The sequence below is a fragment of the Rutilus rutilus genome (assembly GCF_951802725.1).
Source record: "Rutilus rutilus genome assembly, chromosome: 2".
NCBI lineage: Eukaryota > Metazoa > Chordata > Actinopteri > Cypriniformes > Leuciscidae > Rutilus > Rutilus rutilus.
In genome coordinates, this window is record NC_140210.1 from 26,866,540 (window position 1) to 26,894,159 (window position 27,620).

The window sequence follows — 27,620 nt, forward strand, 5'->3', positions numbered from 1 at the left end:
GCTTATCACTGATTCTTAACATCAAAATGCAGCTTTAGAACTCTTTAAATGTACTACTATAATAGTATGTGTTTTGAGTGTTTTAAACTACTATCTCACTGCCTTGGCTTGTCTGGGGTGGATTTTTCAGGAAAAGGTAATGTATTAATATAGTAGTTTTTTTTTTATATCACAAATCATGTTTAGCATTGCAATACAGTAATGCCCGTTTCACACCGGATGCTTGAGCAGAAGCAGCACAAAAATCTGCATGTGTCTGTTGTGCTTTCATACTGGGCGTTTCTTGTGCACCACTGAGCCGCAGATTATTGTGTAGTCATCTGATCATCGTCAGCCTGTCACTCTTTTTTAAGATCATCACCATACTCTTGTGTGATGCGATTATGTCCCCCCTCCACACACACACACACACACACACACACACACACACACACACACACACACACACACACACACACACACACACACACACACACACACACACACACACCATATATGATGTTAAGCCATATACTGTAGCATTCTGTGTAGTGTAGTTTATACAGTATGGTAAAATTAGTCTTCAACGTAACATATACTTCTAGTTTAAATCATTTAAATGATGATACAATATAGTTTTATTGTTAATTTTACATTTTATTATTTTTAAATTTTTCATTTAATTTACAAAAATAGTTACTGTTTCTGTAAGTGTGAAAACAGTATTAAAATAACTAAAGTAATGCAATTAAAAGAACTACATTTCAGGAGTCCATAAGTTTTAAAGGGGTCAATCAAATTTGCCTTTATCTTTTGACATAAGAGTTCTTTGTACTGTTAAAACATCCTGAAAGTTTCATAGATTACAACGTCGTCCTCATTATAAACAAAGCATTTATTTAATCAAGCTCCAAAAATGGCTCATTTTGATATTACGGGATCTAAACCATCACACGGGCAAATACATTTCAAATGATCCTAGATTAAGAATTGTTTTTTTACTCTCCCATTTTCTACAAAATAACACATTTTAGATCTTGGCATACCTACAAAATTTGATTGTTTTACATTACGTGACCAGTTATAGAAATCACACATAAAATAAGGCTAGTTAAAATCACACTTTTCAAAGACAATTTTTTTTTCTTTTTTTTTTATTATATTATTTTAAGTTATCTTAAGGCCTGGGAAGTTTTCTGAGGCCCCCTAGTGGACTCAGGACCCTTGGTTGAGAACCACTGCAGTAGACATACACTGATCCACCACAACATTAAAACCACCTGCCTAATATCGCATATATCCACGGCCCCTCATGCTGCCAAAACAGCTCTGATATATCAAGACATGGACTCAACAAGACCTCTGAAGGTGTCCTGTGGTATCTGGCACCAAGACAGAAGTAGCAGATCCATTAAGTCCTGCGAGTTGGGAGGTGGAGCCTCCATGGATCGGATTGCTCCATGGTCCAGTTCTGACTCTCATGTGCTCATTGTAGGCACTTTGATGGTGGACACCCCATCATGGACACTGACCAGTCTGCGGCTACGCAGCTTCATACGCAGCAAACTGTGACGCACTATGTGTTTTGACACGTTTCTATCATGGGCAGCGCTCTCCTGTGTGATTGGACCAGACGGGCTTGCTTTTGTTTCCCACATGCGTCAATGAGCCTTGGGCACAATGACCCTGACGCTGGTTTACCAGTTGTCCTTCCTTGCACCACTTTTGGTTGGTACTAACCACTGCATACCAAGAACACCCCAAAAGACAAGCCGTTTTGGTGATGCTCTGACCCAGACGTCAAGTCATCACTATTTGGTCCTTCAAAATCAGTCACTCAGATTCCAACACATGCAATTCAAGAAGTGATTGCCTAATATATCCCAAACCTTGACAGGTGCCATTGTAACAATATAATTGTAACAAGGTTTAAAGGCTCAGGGAAGGAGGAGGTGGGAACCGGCAAATGATCAACTTAATTTTAATCATAAAATAAACAAACAACAAACCGAAAGTAAAGCGGAAGCCTCTCACAGGCGACTGCCGCTTAAAATTAAAACAAAACACCAACATAAAATCCAGGCCTGGTCCTTTCTCGTCTAGCACTGTCGTCACTCCTCCTTTTATTTTTCCGGAGCACCTCCGTAGGCTCATTAGCACTCGCGCCACCGGCCTCGCTCCGTTTCCACAGCTCTCGGTCCCGCCCTGCTTGCCACATACCCCCATCACCCCTCGCAGTGGGGTACCCTCGAGACTGAACAGGTAAGGACAGACGAGGCGAGAGAAAAGGAGACTGAAGGATGAGACAGAGAGACAGAGACAAGCCAATGTATCAAACTCCCAAAATCACGTAATTTCAGTAAACAAGTCTTCGTTACGTCATAAGTGTCTAAATTTCAATTGTTCACCGCTGGGCGGCGATGATTTCTGTGAACCCATGAATCATGCAGATTTACTGAGATCTCTCCACTTATATAGATCATTGGTGTGCACGCTTTTGGTGTGAGTGCGAAACCTGTGGGAATTAGTCAAATTATGCACAACACAAGCCCTTATTAATCGGAGCGAATGAGACGAGTGAGAGGAGGGTGTGAGTCACTTCGCCATCTTAGAGAAGAGAGTGAGAACACACAGCTATTGTTAATGTCTGTGCCGCTTGTAACAAAACGGACCGGATCGGAATCAGAAAGACGTGAGACTGACTGGCCGGTTACCGTTCCGGGCCGATCATGTGGAAAATTGGCTGCTTCTGATCCCTGGCCAATCGGTGCATCTCTAAACAAAACAAAAGTAAAGCGACAGCCCCTCATGGACGACTGCTGCTTAAATTATAAACAAAACAACAGCATAAAGTCCAGGCCTGGTCCTCTCTCATCTTGCACTGTCGTCACTCCACATTTATCCTTCTGGAGCTCCTCCGTGGGACTCGAGTTTGTGCTCCATTTCCACGGCTCTTCGCGCTGTCCGGCTTGCCACAATAATCAGTGTTATTCAGTTCACCTGTCAGTGGTCTTAATGTTGTGGCTGATCCTTGTATATGTTTTTATAGTGAAGTTGCTTATTGGCCAGGAACAGTGCACTGTCACTTTAATTCAACATGTAAAGCACAGCAAAAATTCTTGTGCACTTCGTGCAGTGTGAATGCTCTAACCTGTTACCATGGGCACCAAAAAATACATGCTGCTTGCATGTCTAGTGTGAAATGACATAAGAGCATGTTAAACCAGCTAAAGCGTCTTTTTTGTTGTATGGGTTGAGAAGTTTGCCATGGCTGTTTGCATGCTTTTTGTTTGTTTGTGTTTTGCTTACGGCTGCGTTTGCAAGTATTATTACAAAATTACTATTTGCGTAAGTTCTTTGCTTGGACTTTCCTTTTCCTAATTTGTAAATTATGATTTCAGATCAGAACCAGGCTCTGCGTCTCTGCCTGGGCACCACAGCGACAGGAGCGGAGTATGGTGCGGTGTCAGCTCTCAGTATTAATCACGATTGCACACGACTACTGTGTGGTTTTGCCAAAGGACAGGTGAGCGGCAACAAACCCTTAAACTGACAAACAATCTCGATTGCGAATAACTTTCATAATGATCTGGTCAGATAAAATGTTTATGTACATATTTAATGGGAAGTGTCCATTTATTTCTAATGCAGATCACCATGTGGGATCTGGCCAATGGGAAGCTGCTCCGCACTATCACAGACGCCCATCCACCCGGCACTGCCATACTACATGTGAAGGTTCTGCACAGCACTTATGTATGTACTTCACACACTTTGTTGTTCATTGACATTGAATAAAGTACTTTTCTCTCTCTCTTTCTGCAGTTCACTGACCACCCGGCACTAGCTATATGTAATGACAGTGGCGGATCAGTGTTTGAGCTGTCATTCAGGTGAGATGTGCTTTATAAAACTCAAGATATGATTGAATTGAAGTACATTGATTCGGTTTATATTACATGTAATACCTTGAATCTAATTTGATAAACAAAAGTGACATTGCAACATTGTAGTACAGATAACTGTTGGGCAGGGGGCAGTAGAGCTTCATCCACTGTCTGTCTGACAATGACCCATAGGTTGATACTAAACTAAAACTAAAAACCTAAGACAACATTTTCATCACTTGACTTCATGGTGTTCCATGGCACATCTAATGTTTTGGAAATACTTTTGTACCCTTCTCCTGATCCACAGGGAGATCCCAACTCATCCTTTGTAAGCTCTTTGCAAGCCAGGCTTTCGCAATAAAATACAGCCAAGAAAATACTAAGAATGTCCTACAGAAGCATCTGAAATTCATTCAGCACTATTCAGAATCACTTTGATGACTGGAGGATTATAATTACTTTTCATTAAGAGTTTGAATGTGATTGGTTAATGCCAAACAGAATACCATGCCTCATTTAAAAGGGTTTTCACATTTTAAATTATTATTATTTTTTGCCGTAAAAGTTTATATTTGTTTGTTACATGAAGTTTGTTGTTTCAATATTACATTAAAAATAGAAAAATATCTTCTTCTTTTTTTTTAAGCTGCAATTTTATTTCATATTTATATTTTATTATAAGCACTTACTGAAATTTTTAGTATTATGTTAAAATTTGCATCATATTTCTAATTTATTTTCTTTTCATTTTTTATTGCTTTCCATGCCAAAGGCTTAGAATAGAGCTCTGTCACACCCCTCGACTTAATCATTCAAAGTCCAATAGATGCCAACAGAAATCGAATTATCTGAATCCATATCAATTGATGAATTATGTTATCTCTGTAGTCTTTCATGCCTTATTGGAGAAGGACATTTTCCTTCATTCTCCACAGAAGGCCTTTGTTTAGTGAAAAGAAAAACATCTTTATAACCTGTCAAGGCATCTTATCATTCACTGCTGTAATGCTGGTACTCTATTATCAGTGGTTCATAATCTCTTTCTCGCTCTCTCTTTCTCTAGGAGGGTAATGGGAATGAGGACGTGTGAATCCAGGTGTTTATTCAGTGGTTCTAAAGGTGAGGTTTGCTGTGTTGAGCCTCTACATGCTGGACCTGAACTGAAAGATCATCCCATTACCCAGTACTCCCTTCTGGCCATGGCATCACTCACTAAGGTATATATATTTTCTGAAATGATTTCAACTGCTGATTCCAAGAACTCTTTAGGTTCTGACAAAATATGAATGTCTGCAATCTATAAATATATTTCATTAATGTGAATTAATTAAAACAATCGTTTTGAATGAATGATTCAACGACTCACTCAAAGACTTCACTTGTTTCAATACTAGATTAATCTGCATTTTTGAATGAATCTCTTGAAGAAATGATTCAGTGACATAAATGTGTCACTTGTCACCATCTGGTGTAACGATACAATCTTTATTTGAAGCACCAAGTTACTTTTAAAATGTGGTTTACTCTATTCACTACCGTGTACATCATCAGTGTTTATATCTGAACTATAATCATTTGAATTATTTTAACACAGAAATTATGGTACTATGTGGCTGAAAAGACTGTTTGTGAAGTTTTATACATGACAGCTGCTCTCTCTGGGTCGTGATCATACTTGTCAAAGGTTTAATAGACATAGCCGAATAATTGTCATTCAGGAATAAGATGTTGTGTGTGGTTGAATCAAGATTACAATCTTTTAATGATTAATTGAGCAGCTCTAGTATTTGGTATAAAAAATAGTAGACTAAACAATGGGGCTGGGATGATACAACTATCTCCCAATTTGATACTATCATGATACTTGGGTGGCGATACAATGTGTATTGCGTTTAAATAAATAAAAAATTAAGAATTGCGATTCTACAAGTATTGCGATTCGATATTGCAGGTTTTTTAACACTAGACCATCGGGAAAAGTTAAATCATACACTTATACAGACTGTACATGATGTATAAGATGAGTCATATTTCCAAAAACAAATCATCACATCTTTCTGACTTTTATTTCAGAAGTATCATTCAATACTACATTCTCCTGAATAAATGATTCAATAACAAATACATTTTTTAACAGTCACTTGTTGTCACCACTTAGTGGCGTTATTTTAAAGGGGTGGTATAATGCCTTTTTCATAAGATGTAAAATAAATCTCTGATGTCCCCAGAGTATGTGAAGTTTTAGCTCAAAATACCCCACATATATTTTGATATAGCATGTTAAAGTTGTCAGTTTTTGAGGGTGAGCAAAAACGCATCATTTTTGTGTCTGTCCCTTTAAATGCAAATGAGCTGCTGCTCCCGGCACAGAGGGCGGAGCTACAATTGCAGCTTTGATTACCCCACACAGACATGCACTGAAAATTTCAAAAACTTTTAGCCTTGTATGTTCAAACCGAAATCAGACAAACATGGAGAGACTCAAAAAGTGACAAAATGTAGACAACATTTCTGAATGGTTAGTTGATGAATTTATGTAGCTTATGTGTAGTTATCTTCTAGTCATTGATAAGCATATTCTGTCTTGATAATCTATAAATCGTGTTCCGGGCCGGGGTTTATGTCAATTTAAGGGTTAGTGATGTCACTAACCCGGGAGGAAGCTCGTGTAGTCCCAACCAGCCGTTTGTTGTAGTCCTTAAAAAGGAATTTCTTTAAAAAAAAATATCTCCCTTTGCTTTGAACTTTGAGCGTTGTAACTTTGCAGATGTTGTTTATGCTCAAACAGCAACATTACACACTAACTAAAGTTAGAAAAGTGAAATCATAATCAACCACCCCTTTAAGCACCAAGTTTCTATCAAAAGCTGATTTTGATCGCTAATGTAGACATCAGTGTTCATATTTGAACTTTAAACTTTTATCCAAGTACTTCTATGATAATTTGAACTATTGCATCACAGAAATAATTATAGTACGAGGTTGAAAAGACTGCTTGTGAAGCTGTTTCATGAACTCTCTCCGGGTCAGCGGCAGCGCCAACACAGCTTTGAATGTTGCGATATGATTTTGTCAAAGTTTAATAGACAGACGAATTGAAAGATCGCGTGGGTGTTTGAATTGAGATCACAGTCTTTTAAAGATGAATCGTGCAGCTCTATTGTCTTATCTCTCTCTCAGCATATGAGTAGCGCGAGGGCTTTTCAGTGCTTTCAGTCTCACGTCTCCTCCACACGTCCACTTGGGATATTACGTCACTCGATAACGACATATTTCATCCTCTGTTGGAACGAAAGTGGCTAACTTCTGTCAACCTCATCTACAAGCAAGGACAAAAATAAAGCAATTGAATTTGAATTAATATTGATTCTGGAATAAAACTATCGATTTTGGAATCATAAAAAAAAAAAAAAAACGCGATGGCTAGGTGAATCGATTATTTATTTATTTATTTATTTTTTCTCCCAGCCCTACTAAACAATGGAATTTTAGAAACTTTACATACTAATGTTATTGTAATAAAAATGATTATATCCCCTCATTCCCCTATAAGAAATATGATTTAACAATATTTTCAATCATTATTAAAGTGTGCAGTGCTGTTCATATTTGTGCTGGGATGCATAGTTGAAACTCAGTCTCAATGTTATGCAGTTGGTCATGCTGCACTGTCCATTGGCTTATTCAGATAATTCAGTCGGTTCAATCGGTTAGCATTGTTTCATCCCATTCTTGGATTTTTTTGGCTTTAGGTATTTCCCATAATATGGCAGCGCATAATCAAATACAGTTTTGTAATCACACCAATGCGATCTAAAATGCAGTTGCACCTGCAGGAAAATTAGCAAAATTGAACCACTTAGTTACAGTTTGGAGCCCTGGTTCATTTCCATCGAGAGTAAACATGGTTTGTGCCAACTGAAATCTCTTGAAACGGAAGAAATTATTATTATTATTATTTTATTTTTTTTTGGCCCAGTGTTTGTTTCATGTGTTCGGCTATCAAATAACATCTCTGCTACTCTTTGTACTTTTACTAAATTGTCAATTTTCCTGTTCAGCCTGACTTACTGTATTGATGAAAATCAATATTGATACATTGCAGTCTAAACAATTTTTTTTCATTCATTATTTTTATATATTATAATAATGAATGAAAATAAGGAATATATTTGAATACATCTTGATTACTCCCATAACATACAATACTGTTCAATAGTTTGGGGGTCAGAAATGAAGAAATGAATACTTAAGAATAATAATAATGAATAATTCAGAAAGGATGCGTTAAATTGATCAAAAGTGACAATAAAGACATTTATAATGTTACAGAAGATTTCTATTTCAAATAAATGCTGTTCTTTTGAACCTTCTATTCATCCACATAAACTAAACAAAATGTATCACTGTTTCTACAAAAATATTATGCGGCAGCTGTTCTATACACTGATTATAAGAAATGTTTCTTGAGCACCAAATCAACATATTAGAATGATTTTGGGTCATGTGACACTGGTAATAAAAAATAAAAAAAATAAAAAACACCTACCAACCCTAAACTTGTCACTGTATCACTGCATTAAATTGGGTGAAATTTGTGTTGTCAAAGGGCTTACATTTTTCTTTTATTTGGGTGAAATCTGTAATATCTTGTGCTGAGTTGTAGGCTTTTTTGCTTTAAAATAAGTTAAGTTTTATTTAGCATGAAAGTAATTGATATCAGTATTATCAGATGAATTAATTCTTTGTTTGAGGCACCAGTCAGCCACTAACATCCAAACATAATCAGATCCTCTCTGTCTGACTGCAGTTTTATTCAGCCTCGGAACTCTTTATTTTGACAGATTCTGCTGATAGGACTGAAGCCTTCACTCAAAGTGTGGATGACTTTTCCCTACGGCAAGGTGCAGTACACACTTTCATTCTCAGAATGTGTTCATGCCTGTTTCTGTTTTTCCAGCAGCTATTGACACGGTTTCTAAATCATAAACTTATACCCTCTGTAATGTATTTAAGATTTATGTTAGTATTTGTTTTCACAGCACGTACATTTGATCGACTGCATCTCTAGTGTTTTTCCTCTTCTCAACAACTGCAAATACAATGTACAAGTTGAGACATTTATATATCCTGCAGTACCTAACTTTACACAGCCCTGATCACAGTGTAATCATGCATAATTTAAGGTTAGTTCCATCCAGACAAACGCCAGCAAACACATCTGTTGGGTTTTGTCGGCGTATGTTGGCGTTAGTCGGGGTTTGTTTTCACCCGACTGAACATGTTCAATCAGCTTTTGTTGGTGTCTGTTGGGGCAGTGTGAACATGACAGTTATTTTTCATACAATTCTAAATCCAACGGCAGACTTGTTTGTTGGTGTTTGTTGGCGTTTGTCTGTGTGGTGTGAATTGGCCTTTAAAGAGTTAGTTCACCCAAAAATTTAAATTCTGTCATTTACTCAGTCATTTCATTCCAAACCCATTAGACTTTTGTTCAACTTCAAAATTGCAATTGTATTTGACAGCCAGTGATCAGCATGCTTATGAAAAAAATCTGATTTGTTGAATTTAGAGCGACATGAGAGTGAGTTTTCGATTTTAAAGTTGGCGTGAAATAATAATGCAAATAAATTATAGACAAATCATGTTTATTTTATGTTCCTGGTGTTACTGTAAATGATTTACCAATGCACATACATTTGCACATTTTCCCCCAGATAATTAATTTCACTCAGAAATACTTAACTTTCTTATGGCTAATGGTCTTAACTTTCATTTCACGCTTTAGAGCAAATTATCTGCAAATTAATTATTCCGACTAAATTTAGACATGTCAGTGCATGATTTCTGCCACATCATTTTAGATAATCACTTTTTTATGTACAATAACTGTAAAACTTTTGATTGGAAGTTACATTTAAATTCCACATTGGTCCTTAAGTGACTGTTTAACTGGATTCATCTGGTCTATCGTCTCCTTTATGCCTGTGTGGAGGTTGTTCTCTTCAATTAAATTTAGCTAAATTGGATTCATTTACTACAGAGCACTTGGACCAGCTGCCTATTAGCATGCAAATATCTCTCAATTTTGCCTTCACATGATTGATTTGGGTTATGATGGAGTTTTGAGGTTCCCGCAAACATTTTCTTTGTATCCTTTTCACAGAGGAAAAGTCAGTGTAGTGAGGAGTGATGGTTATTTCTGCTGGTAGGAAAAGATACCAATTAAGTGCAAAGTCTAAAAAGCACCAGCAAGTGTGGCAGTATGAACATAGTGCTAACAATGTGGCAGGATAAATGTGTTTATGGTCTGAACTTTAATCATTGCAGTTCTAACCATCTCATACATGTTTACGTTTTTGTATGCAGACGGATCCTACGAGCGTTCCCTTGTTGGCGTGGCAGTTTGTGGCAGTACAGAAAGCAATCAACCCTGTTCTGGCCTTCTGTAGAGGAGACACCATCCACTTCCTGCTGGTCTGTTTGAGCAACACTCTTTTAAAAGTGATAAATGGAATCTTGACTTCAGGTGAACTGTGTCAGTTTTATTCTGTTCGAACGTCTCAAGTGGTCGGACATACTAATGGTTTGGGGAGGGACAACTGTACCTGTTTGTCCAAAACAAGGACATAAATGATTTAAGGAGAAAACTACACAATGATGAACCAAAACATCATGACCACCTGCCTAATATGCTGTTGTTCCTCTGTGTGCTGCCAAAACTGCGCCGACCTGCTGAGGCATGGACTCTACAAGACCTCTGAGGGTGTCCTGTGGTATCTGGCATCAAGACCTTAGCAACAGATCCTTCGAGTCCTGTAGGTTACGAGGTGGAGCCACCGTGGATCAAACTTGTTGGTCCAGCACATCCCACAGATGTGGAGGCCAGGGCAACACCTTGAACTCTTCATCATGTTCCTCAAACTATTCCTGAACAATGTGTGCAGTGTGGCAGGGTGCATTATCCTGCTAAAAGAGGCCACTTCCACCAGGGAAACACCATTATCATGAAGGGGTGTTCCTGGTTTGAACCAATGTTTAGGTAGGTGGCATGTCAAATGCATGTCCACATAAATGGATGGACCCAGTTTTTCCCAGCAGAACATTGCCCAGAACATCACATTCCCACCAACGGCTTGTCATCTTCCACATGCAGTGCATCCTGGTGCCATCACTTCCCCTGGTAAATGGCACACATGTACACATCTGTCCACATGATGTCAAAGAAAATGGGACTCATCAGACCAGATGACCTTCTTCCACTGCTCCAAGGTCCAGTTCCGATGCTCCCATTATAGGCGCTTTCGGCATTAGACAGGGGTCATCATAGGCACTCTGACTACGCAGCCCCATATGCAGCAGAGTGTGATGCACTGTGTGTTGTGACACCTTCCTCCCTTAATCATCATTAAAATTTCATCTGACTGCTACAGTAGACCTTCTGTTGGATCGGACCAGACGGGATAGCCTTTGTTGCCCTCGTGCATCAGTGGGCCTTGGGCGTCCAACACCCTGTCGCTGGTTTGTCCCTTTTCAGACCACTCTTGGTAAATTCTCACCACTGTTGACCAGGAGCATCCCCAAAGCCTTCACGTTTCAAAGATTCTCTGACCCAATCGCCTTGCCATAACAATTTGGCTCTTGTCAAAGTTGCTCAGATCTTTATTCCTGCCCATTTCTCCTGCATCCTAACACGTTAATTAGGAGAACTGATTGTTTGTTTATCATCTAAATTACCCAGACCCTAATATGTGGCTTTGTTAGGAGATGATCAATGGTATTTGCTTCTCCTGTGACTGGTCATAATGTTTTGGCTCATCAGTGTATATATACGGAGAAATATTTGCTGAATGGCACACAAGGATTTTTAGGACCAAATTACCTGAGCCTTAAATTAGGGGTGCACGATTAATCAAATTAAAACTGAAATCACAATATGGCTTGGTGAGATTATCAAACTGGAAAAGCTGTGTGTGTGTTTCAGTGTGGAGAGAGGCACTATATTCTTTTACATGTGAGCAGCTTATGATCCGGTGTGTCTCGGAGTAGGGTGTGCTCAGACAAATTGTGCAATCCTGAAAACAAGCATAGCAAACCTGTAGCCTTTGTTGAAATTAAATTTTAAATAGCAATCCCAATTTTTGTCAGAAAAATTGCAATTCGATTTTTTTTTTCCTCTAATTGTGCAGCCCTACTGCTAATGCCATGTGGCTAATCACTCTGGAGCCACAGAAAATCTGGGCACTAGTTTATCATCTGCTAAAATATATTAAAATCAGTAATACATAATTATGTTGCTAGTTTTAGCACTATCTAACAATAGCCATTTAATAAAATAAAATAAAAAACAGAATAGCAAAATACAATGGATTAATAAATAAATGCTATTGAATATAAAATAAGTAAAAACAACTAACTAACTAACAAAAAAGCCCAATATATGCATACTTGGGCGTCAATGGCGAACAATGCTTTTTGGAACCAGATGGTGTAGCTACAACATCTTACAGCATGGACTAACTGGACCGTGCTAACCAATCAAACCTTGACCCCCTTGGTCCGAACCGTGGCAAACGAGTGGCATACTTCACCTTTAATGAAGGTCATACAATAATCAACCCAATCTATTGTTTTGGTGCATAGGTTAAAAAAGATGAGTCTGGCACCATCCATGTCATCAAACAGAGACAGCTCCAACTCAACTGTGACCTCATCAATCTGAGCGTGAGTCAGACCCTCACTATTACATTCATTTGAGTTTGATTACTTTTATGGCAATGTGCAGTTTCATGTTTCCTCTTGTCTATTGGCAGTGGATAAACCCCCGAACGCTTGTGTTAATGGACAGCACAGAGAAGCTGCGAGTGGTGGATCGGCCCAGTCAGGAGGAGCTGGAAACAGTGGACATGGCTGAGCTGCAGCTGGTTTACAACAGCAGCCATTTTAAATCCCTCGCTACCGGTGGAAATGTCAGCCAAGCACTGGTAAGGACCAGGATGATGACATGCCAAAGTTTTTTACCATTTGGTCTGGTGCATGTTGTAGTCAAGTAAAAAATATACAATTATTTAGGTTTATTGTGAAATTTCAATCATAATTCTACTATGTCATTCACGTTGCTTCATGGAAGTTGCATGTCAGGGCACTCTTTGTTGCATTTCTCATTTCCATGGTAACAACTTTAATTGTTGGATCAAGGAAGATTTCTCTTTAGACCCTCATATATTTCTAAGGAGGAAATGAATGGATTTTTTTTGCTTCCAGAATCCTACTGCTTTATTCTTGCCTTGAACTATTCATGTAGACATGAAGGTTAATTTGAGCCCAGCAGTATACAATTTACATCTGATACACAAAATGCTTTAGGCTGAGATCAGTTTGTGAGAGCAAGAGATTTAAGATTCGTGGGTCATTAGGTTCAGAATCGCATTAAGAACCTGAAAAGATGTGAAGCTTCTTTCTATAGTTTCTCTACATTTTCTGTGTTAGGCATATAGAGACAAATGAGTTTTTGTTGTTTGTGTATGGTGGTGAAGACATTAAATCACTATTCCTCTGTACATCTTCAGGCACTAGTTGGAGAGAAGACATGTTACCAGTCTGTTTGCAGCTATGCAGGGCAGATTATGTATCTGGGAACAAAGGTAAAGCCACTCATGATAACACTGAACACAAGCACATAAGAATGGCCTACTGCCTATGTATTTCTGCTAAAATTTAAGTTCTAGTATTTTCCCATAGGAAATGTGGTACTAGCAAACTCTCTCTCTCATATTGCTAATAACTAGCAATCACAACTAAATATAGAATTATAGAAAAACAAAACATTTTAGCACTGTTTTAACACATAGCGTTTTAGTGTGCATTCCAGAAATTTAAATGCCTTTACCATAAAGGTGGATTGTATCTGTATTGTTTTATCCTGTTGTCCTCAGAGTTTAATTTTGTTCTGAAATTTCTCAAAATTTCGATACACTGCATTGCAATGGATGTTGCGGTGGCTACTGAGGCTAAATGCAGAAGGAGCTAGAGTCCATTGTCTCCACCAATACAATGAGATATATTGTCAATCAGTATTTCAGAAATATTTGGTTAACTTAATTTACAATCCCTCATTGATGCAATTGAAATAAATGCTTGTCGGTTTGATAAGTTTCTGAGCAGAACTATATATTTTTCAATGGTTTAGCTACAGTGTTCTGTGTCCTCCTTTCCAAATAGAAACCACTTATAACCAAATGAAAAGCTTGTTAATGTGGTTTTTTTTTTTTTTTTTAAGAGTGCACTATGCTGTGCTCAGCTTAGCACACTTAGCTCTGAATCTGTATCTAATTTGACAAAATTGCAAGAATAAGAATGCTGAATCTGGCACAGTCACAGTAACTCATCTGAAATTTGGAGTATGTTTTGTTCTTTGGTTTCATTAAAAATGATCAATGTAATTGTATTATTAACTGGTTACCATTTTAAAAATATAATGCTCTGATTTGTCTGAGGTCTGTGACCCTCCTCGATTAAGAACGGAAGAGAGGTGACTTCTTTCCAATTCCCGGTTATGTCAGTTAATTTAATTCAGTTGATCTACTTTAGTTTACATTTACTACAGTATATAGACTGCTATCCAAAAAATGTTATTAAAGTTTCCAAAATTTAAATCTTTTGAAAGATCTGAGATGTTAACGTTGATATCCAATCTTTGTTTTATGATATACTGTAGATGCTTCAGCAACAGTAATACAGCTATTCATGTTGAGAGCACAAATGAAATGAAATCCATAACACCCATATCCACAAAACTTTGGAAAATTGTCCTTGAAAGATTTATCCTGTCATTTTTCTCCAAGAAATGATGCAATCCGCACACCGTTTAACTATGAATATGATATAAATTAGACTATTACAAACAAAATTAGCCCGCCTCCAAAATTTCTGTATAACACCAAGGCAATAGTTTATCTCATAATATACAAGCAGTGTGATGTCTTGAGATCATTTTCTTTGTATACCACCAGCCTTTGTGATACATTTTTGATGGACAAAACATTTAGCCAATGAGAAGACCATTTTCAACAGTGTGTGGGATGTTTTTCCGCATGTGAAAAGAACACTGGCTGAGGAAAGTGTTGGGCAAATCATTTGAAAAACTGGCTAGTGGAAATTCCGTCTTTAAAAAGCTGATTTGATGTACATATTAAACTAATTAAATGTTTTGATCTAAACTAGATTATGAGGGATTATGCCAGTCGCCATGTCACTCCATGTGTTGTCCCTGCTTGGCTTGATCCTCAAGATTTGCCTTGCCAAAGACACTGGAACTTGTCATTTATAGATATTGGTTATGAATATTTAGCTTTATTGTATTACTTTTTTAGGTCTATATCAGAACTATCCAACAAATAATCTTTTTTTGTTTGTTTTACATTTGTAAAAGTTGTGTAATTGATACATGAGATTTGCAAGGGTATCTTGTAAACTCTGAGACTGGTAGCACATGCTGTGTGGCTTGTGTTCGGCTGGAAGTTTGGCTGACTCCTCCAGTGCCCCTCTGACTGAGCTCTGGCACACTCAAGTGCTATTATGCTAATCACACATCATGCATACCCTGAATATTCATCGAGGTCTGCTCTCCGCAATGTCCTTGCTGAACTTCCGGTTACCTGCAGCCAGAGCGAGGGAAGAGAAGAGAAATGGAAGGAGAGAGGGGCAGCTGGAGGCAGAATGAGGAAGAAGGATTGCATCAAAATTGCCCATGGGTTATCCATTAGACATGGTAGTGGGCCAGCTTTGGGAGGTCACATTAATTCTTGTGCCCTGCATCACTTCACCCAAGTGCTGCTTATATAATAGTTCAGCCAGTGGTTGAATAAACACCTCAGTTTTATGAATGAGTCTAATTTTATGCTCTGCCAATATATTTAATGGCAAATATATGTACCTCACTGGGCTCAGACATTTTTTTCCCCTGCTTGTTCTGGTTTTTACTTGCATTGCCAACATTTTCACTGGTCCATTCATAAATATAATAAATATTTTAGCAGCATATGTGAATAAAAGTATAATATTCTAGTGTTTTAATTTATTGTTAGCAGTATTCTCATACTACCAATCAAAAGTTTGGAGTCAAGATTTTTAATGTTTTTGAAAAAGTCTCTTATGCTCACCAAGGCTGCATTTATCTGGTCAAAGATACAGTAAAATTGTGATATGTTCAAATATTACAATTTAAAATAATTTTAATAAATTGAAAATGTAGTTTACTCCTGTCAAGTTGAGGACTACTTGAGAAATAGGAAACAGTTTGTGCAACTGGATAAGTACTCTTCCTCTTATATGGACATAAAATTCCTCAAGGGTCAGTTTTGGGGCCGAAATTATTTATTTTATATATTAATGATATATGTGATGTATCGACAGTGCTCAAACTGGTCCTTTTTGCTGACGATACTAGCTTATTTTCTTCTGGGGATAACAGAAATGCTGTTATCTATGATGAAACTTGAAATAAATAAATTAGTAACTTGGTTTAATGAAAACAAATTATCCTTGAACTTAAGTAAAACAAAATTAATGTTATTTGGGTGCCGTGGGGATAAGGAACATATACAGCTAGAAGTCCAGGGGGTTGTCATTGAACGGGTGGGAGAAAACAAGTTTTTAGGGGTAATTATAGACGACAAACTTAACTGGAAGCCTCACATAAGACATGTACACTCTAAAGTATCAAGAAGTGTGGGTGTATTGAGCAAGGCAAAACATTTAGTAGATCACGATTCAATGAAAATTTTATATTGTGCACTGGTCTTGCCATATTTAAGTTATTGCATATGGGGAAATAATTACAAAAGTTCAATTCATTCACGATTCCTATTACAAAAGAGGGCAATACGAATAATTCATAAAGTAGGGTATAGGGAGCACACAAACACACTGTTCTGTAGATCTAAATTAATGAAATACAAAGAGTTGATTGATTTTCAGACCGCACAAATATTATTTAAAGCGAAAAACTAATCACTTCCAAGAAACATACAACAGTTGTTTAATATAAAAGAAGATGTGTACAGTTTAAGACTGAAATTTGAATTTAGACCTGCTTGTGCACGAACTAAACGGAAAAGTTATTGTGTCTCTGTATGTGGTGTAAAACTGTGGAACAGTCTACCGAGGTTTATTAAGGAATCATCACGATTGGTACAATTTAAAAAAATTTCAAAGATTTTTTGTTCATGAGATATAATGTGGTTGAAGTGTTTATTTAATATTTATTTAATGTATACTTAATTTTATTATTTAATTTCGATCTAGGATAGGCAAAAAAATAAGCCTTTGGCTTCAGCCTATGCCTTTTTGGTCACAAAATACATTGTGTAAATTGTGTTTTTTTTTTATTGTTGATATGACTTGTGGGTCTGTGACCAAATAAAAACATTCATTCATTCATTCATATAAAAATCCAATTCGTAAAATGACAGTTCTATCATTTGGCTTAAAACTCTTACACTGCCACAGGTCATTAGGCTACTCTTACTGTTGAGCCCTGTATTAATTAATCCCTGGTTTTTTTTTTTTTAATAGTCTGTGCATATCATGACCCTGAGGAACTGGCGAGAGGTAAGGCATTTTATAACACACCACTGATATCAGATTAGCATTAGTGACTCTGATAGTGATTGGAGTCGTTCTGATGTCTTGCAGCGTGTGGACCATCTGTTGAAGCAGGAGAAGTTCATGGAGGCTCTGTCTCTGGCCTGGTCCTTCCACGAGGGCACCGCCAAAGCTGTGTTAGGTCAGTCCTTCTGTACACATCCACTTTATTATTTATTTCTGTGAAAATTCTTGCGGTTTCTGCCCTCTCAGTCTTTCATTTTCCAAGACCATAAAAGATAAAAAAAAAAGAAAAGTCTCCCACCAAAAAAGAAAAGAAAAAGAATTCTGATTGATTAGAATTAGGGTTAAAACAGATTTGAATGCTCCAATTATTTCACAAAATACTTATAGGAATTAATACCTAATGTGATGTGTTTGATACAGGTCTATTTGCAGACCCTGCTAAGAGAAAAGGTGTGGTTGCAGACAAGGTAAGACTCTTGGAGTTAATACAATGACATCTGAAATCTGGGTCTTACCATGAACTTAGCCATAGAAGTTGGAATGGTGTTTAAAAAACAAAAAAAACAATGACACGGGTACATTTACCCAAACAACAATGTGCTAAAAACTAAAAATGAAAACGATCCTCGTCCATACTAGCGTTCCCACTGCGTTTCAGAAAAGATCTCCGTCAACACTATACGACCAAAAACTCATGTCACTTGACCATTCCTGCACACTGGGCATGCGCGCAGTGTTAACAATTGCCGACTGTTGTCGATTGCTCTAATAATAGCTTGCCTCTTGCGCATGTAGGCAGCTGCAGTATTTGCCTATAAAATGTTTTTTAGAGTTTAACTGCACAATGGCTGCTAAAAAGGACAAGAAAGCTGGTACAGAGCTGTTGAGAGAGGTGGCTCTGGTCTGTTACGGTGCGTGTCCACTGGAGCGGAGCAGAGCGAGCGTTTTCAATAAATTCCTATGGAAGCTCGCGAGTGTGAAGCTCAACTTCCATAGGAGTTAATTGAAAACGCTCGCTCTGCTCCGCGCCAGTGGACACGTACCGTAACAGACCAGGGTATTCTGGTAGTGTAATGTGGGCTGCCATGCCTTCATTTTCAAAAGTCTCCGTTTTGGTCCGTTTACAATGAAACGCAACCCCTGAGTTTTCAAACTAAAACAGGGTCAGCAGCGTTTCCAAAAGTCTCCGTCGTCAAGGGTCGAAAAACTCCGGAGTAGTGTGTAGACTCCAGGCGTATCCATAGCACAAGTAATGCGTTTTAAAACAAAAACGCACTACTAGTATAGGGCTGGGACAATAAATCGATGCATCGCGATTCGTGGATCGATTCCAATATTTTCCGAATGCATCACCATTCTCTTTTGAATCGATTCTAAGCTTAGTTTTTAACCGCAGATGGCGTTCTAGGATAGTTTTAACCGCAGGCTCAAATGCTCACTTCAGATACTTGCACCTCAGAATGCTTTTATGACGTGAGATTAATGTAAACCGCCCACTGCAAACACCCTTGTAATTCGCTTCAACCTGTTTGAACTTTATGAATGATTATTTTATAAAAGGTTCAAGTGGTATGCGTAAGGCATTGGAAGCAAGCAGAGTATGGCTGTATCTAAAGCACGCAGGGCCATCTGCTGTTAAAATCTATGCTCAGAATTGATTCGAGAGAGAATCGTGATGCATTCGGAAAATCTCAGAATTGATCCAGAATAATTTCTCGATTCACGATGCATCGATTTATTGTCCCAGCCCTACACACTAGTATAAACAGGGCCTGAATAAGAAAAAGAGGCTTGTATAGGCCATAAAGTACCACTAGAGGTGTTCTGAAGACAGTTGGGAGGTTAGCAGTTATGGCCAGTCTTCAGTTCATCATGCTGGGGTTTTTAGGCCCCAAGTAAAATAAGTCCTCACTGTGTGACATCATGCATGGAGGGGGAAGCGTGGTAGTCTGGGGCTCTGTTGCTGTATCAAGTGTTGGCATACTTAGCCAAAATACATTTTGCAGCACCCTCTGGTTTACTTTAGTTTGCTAATGGGTAATACCTAAAAAAAATGGGTAACACCTAAAATGGGCAATAAACTTATTTCAGTTCAGAATTATGCATATTTATTTCGTTTATTCGTCTGGCATTAGCCAAAGTGCTAATTGTCATGTTGTACCTTAAATCACGCCTTTTAGTTTACTCATATGTGAGTTTTGAGCACTATAAAGGTTCATACAAATAAACATATCTAATACCTAATACTTACCTACTACAGTATGGTATGGACTCTATTGTATAATATATAACTTTAAACTTATCCATAAATCCAATAATTAACTCTTTGAGTTCTACTCTCTAACTCAACTAATGATCTAATCGGAATGCTGCCTCTATTATAATAACTTCAAGTTATCAAGTTATCTATCTGTAGTGCTGTAGATGATAGTTATGATGGCTAAATTAACTTCTTATAGGTATATAAAAACTATTCACCATTTATTTTTTGAGCAAAAAAATGTCAAATTCCTCTGCTGCTTTTCTCTCTTCACAGATGGTGGAAATGCTGTTACAGTATGTGGATCGCTCTCTGAAAAAGTGTCCAGAGCAAGGGAAAATCCAAGTGATGGAGCAGCACTTCCAGGTAATGGGTTACCCAGAGAAGCACTCTCAAATGGTGTTATTTTGGGGAATCATTAGGTTTAGACAGAGCTCAAGAAGTGAAATCTTTTTCCATATTGTTATTTAACAATTTTGATATTATTTAATGAGAGAGTTAGACTGAGCTGAAGAGTTTTTCAGCGTAATATAATCTTTTTAGAGAGGTGAGAGAGAGGAGAGCAGACTCAGAGAGCGATGCAGTCTCCTTTATGTCAGATTTTTGGCCTGCGGCATCCATTTTTAAACTGCATCTCATCATAAGGCGGAAACCACATACAGTAATGGCTCACTAATGTCATCTCTCCTCTGCCTCTTGGTCTCGCTCGCTCTCAGATTTCTTTTTGCCATTAAGAAGCACTCTGTCATCACAAAAATAAGGCACTCACCATAGCCAAATGGCAGATTTAGCTCTGTATATCTAGGGCAATGTGCAATGTTATGTGGAATGTCAAACTGCCTGTCTGTCAGACACACTTTTGTACCGCAAAAGGAATATGCACATTTAATTACTTCACCCATGTTCATTGGACTATGATTCTTTAGTAATTAGGATATTAGATTGTTTGATTGCTTGAATGAACTTAAGTAATGGCTTTCAAGCTATTTAAAAAAAAACAAAAAAAACAAAAAGAAATCTGAAATCATTATATTTGGCACTTAGGAAAACTGCTTTTGATTTTGACCTCTGCTTTCTCACCCTATATAATACACAGTTTGCAAGGAATTTGGGCATCCAATTTGACTGCAGTTTAAAGTTTGACAAACAGATTGCTGCTGTTGTCAAGTCATGGTTTTATCAACTTCGCCGCCTTAGTAAATTTGAGCCCTTTTTATCCATGGGCAATTTCGAAATAGCAATCCATGCCTTACCATCTCGGCTTGACTACTGTAATTCACTGTATTATGGCGCTTCTCAGGATTCCATTTCTCATCTGCAGCTGGTACAAAACACAGCTGCTACACTGCTCAAAGGGAAGCGCAAATATGACCACATTTAATTTCTTTGAACCTTAAAGGGGTGGTATAATGCCATTTTCACAAGATGTAAAATAAGTCTTTGATGTCCCCAGAGTGTGTATATGAAGTTTTAGCTCAAAATACCTCACAGATATTTTTATATAGCATGTTAAAATTGTCAATTTTTGAGGGTGAGCAAAAATGTTTTGTGTCTGTTCCTTTAAATGCAAATGAGCTGCTGCTCCTGACACAGAGGGCGGAGCTTCAACAGCTTGCACTCACACAGACTTGCACTGAAAATTTCAAAAACTTTTAGCCTTTTATGTTCAAACCGGATTCAGACAAACATGGAGAGACTCAAAAAGTGACAACATGTAGAAGCTACAGGACATTTCTGAATGGTTAGTTGATGAATTTAGGTAGCTTATGTGTAGTTATCTTCTAGTCATTGATTAGCATATTCTGTCATGATAATCTATAAATCGTGTTCCCGGGGGTGGGGTTTATGTCAATTTTAGGGTTGGTGATGTCACTAACCCGGGAGGAAGCTCGTGTAGTCCCAACCAGCCGTTTGTTGTAGTCCTTAAAAAGCGATTTCTTTAAAAGCAAATATCTCCCTTTGCTTTGAACTTTGATCATTGTAACTTTGCAGTTTATGCTCAAACAGCAACATTACACACTAACTAAAGTTAAAAAAGTGAAATCATAATCAACCACCCCTTTAAGATCTTGTGACCACCTACTCACTGTCCCTTGAGTTAAAGGTTGTATCAGCGATTTCAGGCCCAAACATAAATGATCACATTTATCTAATCTTTCCTAACGATCTGCTAGCTGCCTGCCCCATAAGCAGGTCGTCAAAAAAACGCATCTCTGTAGGCAGCCTAGTGTTCCAACCAATCACGACAGGGGTGGGTGTTGTGAGGTTTTCGCGTGCAGCCATCATAGGCAGCCGTGCACGAGCGCAAAACCTCACAACACCCACCCCTGTCGGTGATTGGTTGGAACACTATTTATTTTGGTTTTGAGTGGTGGTGAAACCAACTGTTTTTGTGTGCAGATCACAGAGCCTAGGCTGCCTACAGAGAGGCGTTTTTTTGACGACCTGCTTATGGGGCGGGCAGCTAGCGGATCGTTAGGAAAGATTAGATGAATGTGATCATTTATGTTTGGGCCTGAAATCGCTGATACAACCTTTAAGAGTGCTTTCTCTACCGCTGGACTGAAACTTTGGAATAGCCTTCCTCATTATATTAGGCATGCCCAATCTATCACTGCTTTTAAATCATATCTTAAGACAAATTTATATCCTCCATGACTTTTAACTTTCCTTAAGTATTTCCTTAAGTTATTTTGCGTCTCTCTTGTATATTGTTTATTGCCTATTATTTGTTTATTTTGTGTTTATTTCTCTATCTTGTTCCCTTTTAATTCATTGTGAATTTTATTCAACATTGTTAAAGGGATAGTTCACCCAAAAATGAAAATTCTGTCATCATTTACTCACCCTCAAGTTGTTTCAAACCTGTAAGAATTTCTTTTTTCTGCTGAACACAAAAGAAGATATTTTGAAAAATGTCTGTAACCAAACAGTTGATGGACCCCATTGACTTCCATAGTAGGAAAAAAAAAATACTATGGAAGTCAATGGGGTCCATCAACTGTTTGGTTACAGACATTTTTCAAAATATCTTCTTTTGTGTTCAGCAGAAAAAAGAAATTCTTACAGGTTTGAAACAACTTGAGGGTGAGTAAATGATGACAGAATTTTCATTTTTGGGTGAACTATCCCTTTAAAAGCGCTATATAAATGAAGATGACTGTAAAAGCACTTTGGTCAACCTTGGTTCTGTTTAAATGTGCTCTATAAATAAACATTGATTGATTTATTTTATTTGATAGACAATTAAGATCAGTCTTAGTCAGTCAAATTAGGTAAATGAGTCAGTTGTGTTCATACATACAATATTTATATTATGAAACCCTGTTCTCTACCCATTTTAGTTCTGTAATGTGACATTTCTGGTACACTCAGCAAGTTAAAATGCAGGACCCGACCAAATTTTACCCTTCGGCAATTAATTGGATAGGAAAAGCGGGTGTTTCAGATAGGGGTTGGCAATATGACTATAATCTTAATTCACAATACAAGAACTTTTATGATAATATATATTACGATACAGATTTATTGTTATTAAAAATAAGAACAAAGAAGCAAATGACAAACAATATGACAAATTCAAAAGAACTTTTCAGTTTTTTAGGTATTGTAGGTTTATTTAATGTAGTAAGAAATACTTTTATTAAAATTGAGAGGCTGCTCACTGCAGAGCCAATGGGTGGAGCTTAACATCCAGCTCCCCATCGTTGGACATAATGGGTGGAGCTAGACGGTCCAACCACACCATCTCCCTACCATAACAATATCATTATCAACATCATTTGGCTCTGCACTGAGCTACACAGAAATTTAATAATCTAATGTAAAAATAAAACACTAAAACACATAATATTCACTGTATGAATTAAATATAAATTGATTCTTATTAAAGATACAAAAGTTATTTAGTCAAGAGCAGTGAGGGTTTTACTTTTTGTCTTTTGTTACCTGAAGGACAGGCGGTCGCAGGCATAGGCTGCTGTCACTTTAAGACCGAATGCACGGATCTTACTGACACACATCCAGTTGTTTGCGTTCACTTAAGATATATACTATATATATATATATATGTGTCATAACACCCAGCCCTAGTTCCATGTTAGATTAAGTCTAGGGGACAGACAGATTTCTTTTTTCATTCTCTAGTTCACTTTGGCAACCCTGTGTTGCAGTATGCATCTGAATTCATGAATTATCTCTCTCTCTCTTTTCTTCTTCTTTTCCTTCAAACCCATCACTCCATCTTTTCTTGCCCCTGCTTTTTCTTTCTTTTCTCTCCTCTGCAGGACATGGTTCCTGTTATGGTGGATTATTGTCTCCTTCTACAGAGGACGTGAGTGTATAGACACCTTTTTTCTCACACACATACAGTACAAACACTTGTATAGATTGGTGTTATATGTGTGCACTCGGGACACAGTAGACTCTGAGCTTGTTTATTTTCTGGGAAGCATGAGTTTGCCAAACACGTCTGAAGCATTAATTAAATGTTCTGGTTTCAATACAACCTAAACTTTGTGGACAACAACTGTGGCATGACATCAATTACCACTGAAAATCATTCCAGTAAAGAAAAAAAAAAAGAAAAAAAAAAGATAGATATGTATGTGTATATAGGTATATATATAAATTAAAAATGAATGCATAAATAACACTACCGTTTTAAAATGTAGGCATGGTAAGATTTTTTTTAAAGGCTCATGTTCACTAAGGCCACATTTATTTTATCAAAAATACAGTAAAACAGTAATATTGGGAAATATTACAATTTCAAATGACTGTTTTCTGTTTTAATATACTTTTAACTTTTGCTATAGTATATAGCTATAGTAACTTTTGATTATTTTTATACATTTTGATAGATTCAAATGAACAGCATTTATAGCTTATATTTATATTATATTATATTATTTATATTAACAGCATCTTATATTTATTTAAAATCTTTTTTTTTTCTGTAATGTAAGTTTTTACTGTTCCTTTTTGAAACAACAAATTTTGAAACAAGTATTGAACATACTTTAAACAGTTGTTCTTCATTTCTTTTTTCTTTTCTTTTCTTTCTTTTAACAGATTTTTTTTTCTCTGGTAAACAACAGACGCTGTAGACCTTAAATTGATTCCGGAATCTTTAACTTTCTGAAAAATATATATATTTTAATGTGTAGAGTTCCTACTACAGGAAGTGATGTGAATGATTGTTACTGTGTTTCCTATGTTGTCTTCTACCTCTTCTGTTCTGTCACTGTCAGATATAATCTGCTTTGTGTGTGTGTGTGCTGGAGTGCTAATGAGAATCTGAAGAGGGTGAGTGGATGTATGTGCATGTATGTGCTTGTTTGTGTTTACTGATTAAAAGGTGGGAGAATAATAGTCTTTTAACAATGTGTTGGACAGTGTTAAGGCATAGTTTGTTTGTCTTTGTGTTTACACTCACACATATATCCCAGCAGAGCGGAGCTTGTTAACTTGAGGAAGAAGTGTGATGAAGAGCAGATCTCAACTCAGTTGACTTGTTGCCTCGCTGCCTTTTCAGACAATTACTTTGCAGGTAGCGTTTGTGAACGAAGGTGGCTCACAAAACTGATTTCGGACAGACTTCTGAGGCAACGTAACGGTTTAATGATAGTAATAGTAATATTTTACATTGTAAATATTTGCCATGTTTGTGTGCTGCTGTGCGTCCCTGTGTGTTTAATAAGCAAAGTGTACGCGCGTTGTGGACCCGCCTATAGGCGCACATTACTAACACGCTCATTAAATAACAAAAGAATATTGTGCCATTGACTTTAGACCAGGTTTCAGTTGGTCAATGGCGCAGTCTATTTCTGTTGCCTCAAAATAGCAATGCGCCAACAATGAGCCAGAACACACCTCGTTTTCAGACCAGCAGCCCATGGGCGCACAAATGGGTGCAAATGCATTTGCTATTTAAACAACGTGGCGCAGGACGTGAAAATGATAATTGCGTCAGACTGAAACTAGCGTTGCGCTTGGCGCTGCATTGCACCGGGTGTAAGATAGGGCCCGTTATGTTACATTATGATGTAATGGTGTTTTCTGGAAGGGACTAAAGAACAAAGAACTTTTATCAGCTGAAAGGCAGAATACAAATGTTTTTATTAAGTTAGATAGACATTATATAACAGTTTCAGGTTATATTTTAGTGGTGGTACTTTTATGGTACTGTGGACCTCGATTTTACATTAGACATCAAGTGGTAAAACACTTCTTTCTTCCACAGAAGAAAAACTCGTACAGTTTTGGAACAAGATGAAGATGATTAAATCATGACAGAATTTCAATATTTGGCAGGTTTTTTTCCTGCATACTTTATGGTTTTTAAGAATGAGGGCAGTTAGAGGGCAGTTACAGGACAGTTATTTTTGAGTCATTTATTTGTTAAATACCAGTTGAAGTTCTGTGAGTTGTACTGTTGAAGATCATGCACTTCAGCGGTTCTCTGCCTTTTTGACTCATAGGCTCCCTGTTGTCCAACACAATATTCAAAGGCCCCTCTCACAATATAGGCTAAAATATTTCCTGTTTATTCTTATTTTTAAAACTTTTTTTACTTAACAGAACCTAAGAGTATTATATATTACATTTATTAACTACAATTCATTTTGTGATTCTAGAAGTTTAAAGAACTGTGTGTTCTTGGATAACAACAATAATTACAGATTGTATATTAAATATACAACTGAGCTGAGATCTGCTCTTCATCACACTTCGTCCTCAAGTTAACAAGAGATTAGTATGTTAAATACTTTTAAGTCACCCTCTGGCCCCTTTGGAAATTTGCTGATGCCCTCTGCCTAGACCCCCTGGTTGAGAATTTCAGAGCCAGTAGTACCAGAGCAGAATAGCAATAAACAAACAAATAAACAAAAAAAAAGAGGCTCTTTTCAAAGAGGCTTTCCGATACTCAGTGACCTCACCTTAAGCGATGTTACTTGAGGGTTTCTTTAGGTAGTGTCATAAACCCTTTTCAGGGAAATCAATTTTACATTTGCTTTTTTGATGTTTGCATATAAAACTGGGATAGGGAAAGTATTTTACAATGAAAAAAAAAAAAAAAAACACCTTTAAAGGTCCACTGAAGTGCCTTGAAACGGGCAGCGTTTTTCAATGTGGTGACGTAATTTCCACTGAAACAGGAAGACAGGGCAGGACATAGAGCAGCTCCTCCCTTTTTTTAAGATAGCCAATAGAGCTCCGCTTATTTTACTGTTGTCCAGAGCTGTTGAGCTTGGCAAAGCCGCATTTGACAGTTTATGACGGCCACAGTCTAATAGATTCCCCAGTTCAGATTTAATATGAAACTGTTACTAAAGCAAACCAGTGATTGTAGTTTATGTGAAAAAATATTTTGGTGCATGCATGGGACTCTTTCTTTTTGGTGCTGTTTCTATTGCCATGTCTGTTTAACCGTTTCTCCTCCTAATCTCCTCCACATCATTTTAAAATACAGCATTCTGTGCAGAATTCAAATGGGTCCAATACGTTTACTGGTCTGCGCATATGATCCGCTCTGTGTTATTGTATCCCTGGACCGGAGAAGACTGTGCACGCTGCGGCGGTTCACGTGACACTAACACGAAACCAGACTTTATTCGCCCCAATGGAAAGCATATTTACACTGTCTGAATCGTTCTCTAACCCCTATATAGTTCATTATGCGCCATTCAACATATAGAAAATAGTAATAGTGTGACCAATTTCAGCCACAGCTTCAGCGTCTGTTTATAGTGTAGGTGGCGGGACATTCTAGAGAGCATTTGATTGGACAGAAAATCTGATGAGAAGCTAAAGCATAATGATGTCATCAAAATCGTTGGTCCATATTGGTGGAAGTGAGAGACTGTACTTTTTGAATG

At 37.4% G+C, this 27,620-nt stretch overlaps 1 protein-coding gene across 1 annotated transcript in view; it reads left to right on the forward strand.

Annotated features, from left to right (window-relative positions):
* vps8 (VPS8 subunit of CORVET complex) overlaps positions 1–27,620 on the forward strand; it is a 145,053-nt gene that overhangs the window by 8,010 nt on the left and 109,423 nt on the right. The window contains exons 7-20 of the mRNA XM_084389952.1: positions 3,381–3,505; positions 3,631–3,717; positions 3,805–3,872; positions 4,933–5,086; positions 8,714–8,773; positions 10,239–10,346; positions 12,513–12,593; positions 12,683–12,853; positions 13,439–13,513; positions 17,445–17,480; positions 17,565–17,655; positions 17,901–17,947; positions 20,017–20,106; positions 24,027–24,073. Of these exons, the coding sequence (XP_084246078.1) occupies positions 3,381–3,505; positions 3,631–3,717; positions 3,805–3,872; positions 4,933–5,086; positions 8,714–8,773; positions 10,239–10,346; positions 12,513–12,593; positions 12,683–12,853; positions 13,439–13,513; positions 17,445–17,480; positions 17,565–17,655; positions 17,901–17,947; positions 20,017–20,106; positions 24,027–24,073 (1,240 nt within the window). The remainder of the gene's footprint in view (positions 1–3,380; positions 3,506–3,630; positions 3,718–3,804; positions 3,873–4,932; positions 5,087–8,713; positions 8,774–10,238; positions 10,347–12,512; positions 12,594–12,682; positions 12,854–13,438; positions 13,514–17,444; positions 17,481–17,564; positions 17,656–17,900; positions 17,948–20,016; positions 20,107–24,026; positions 24,074–27,620) is intronic.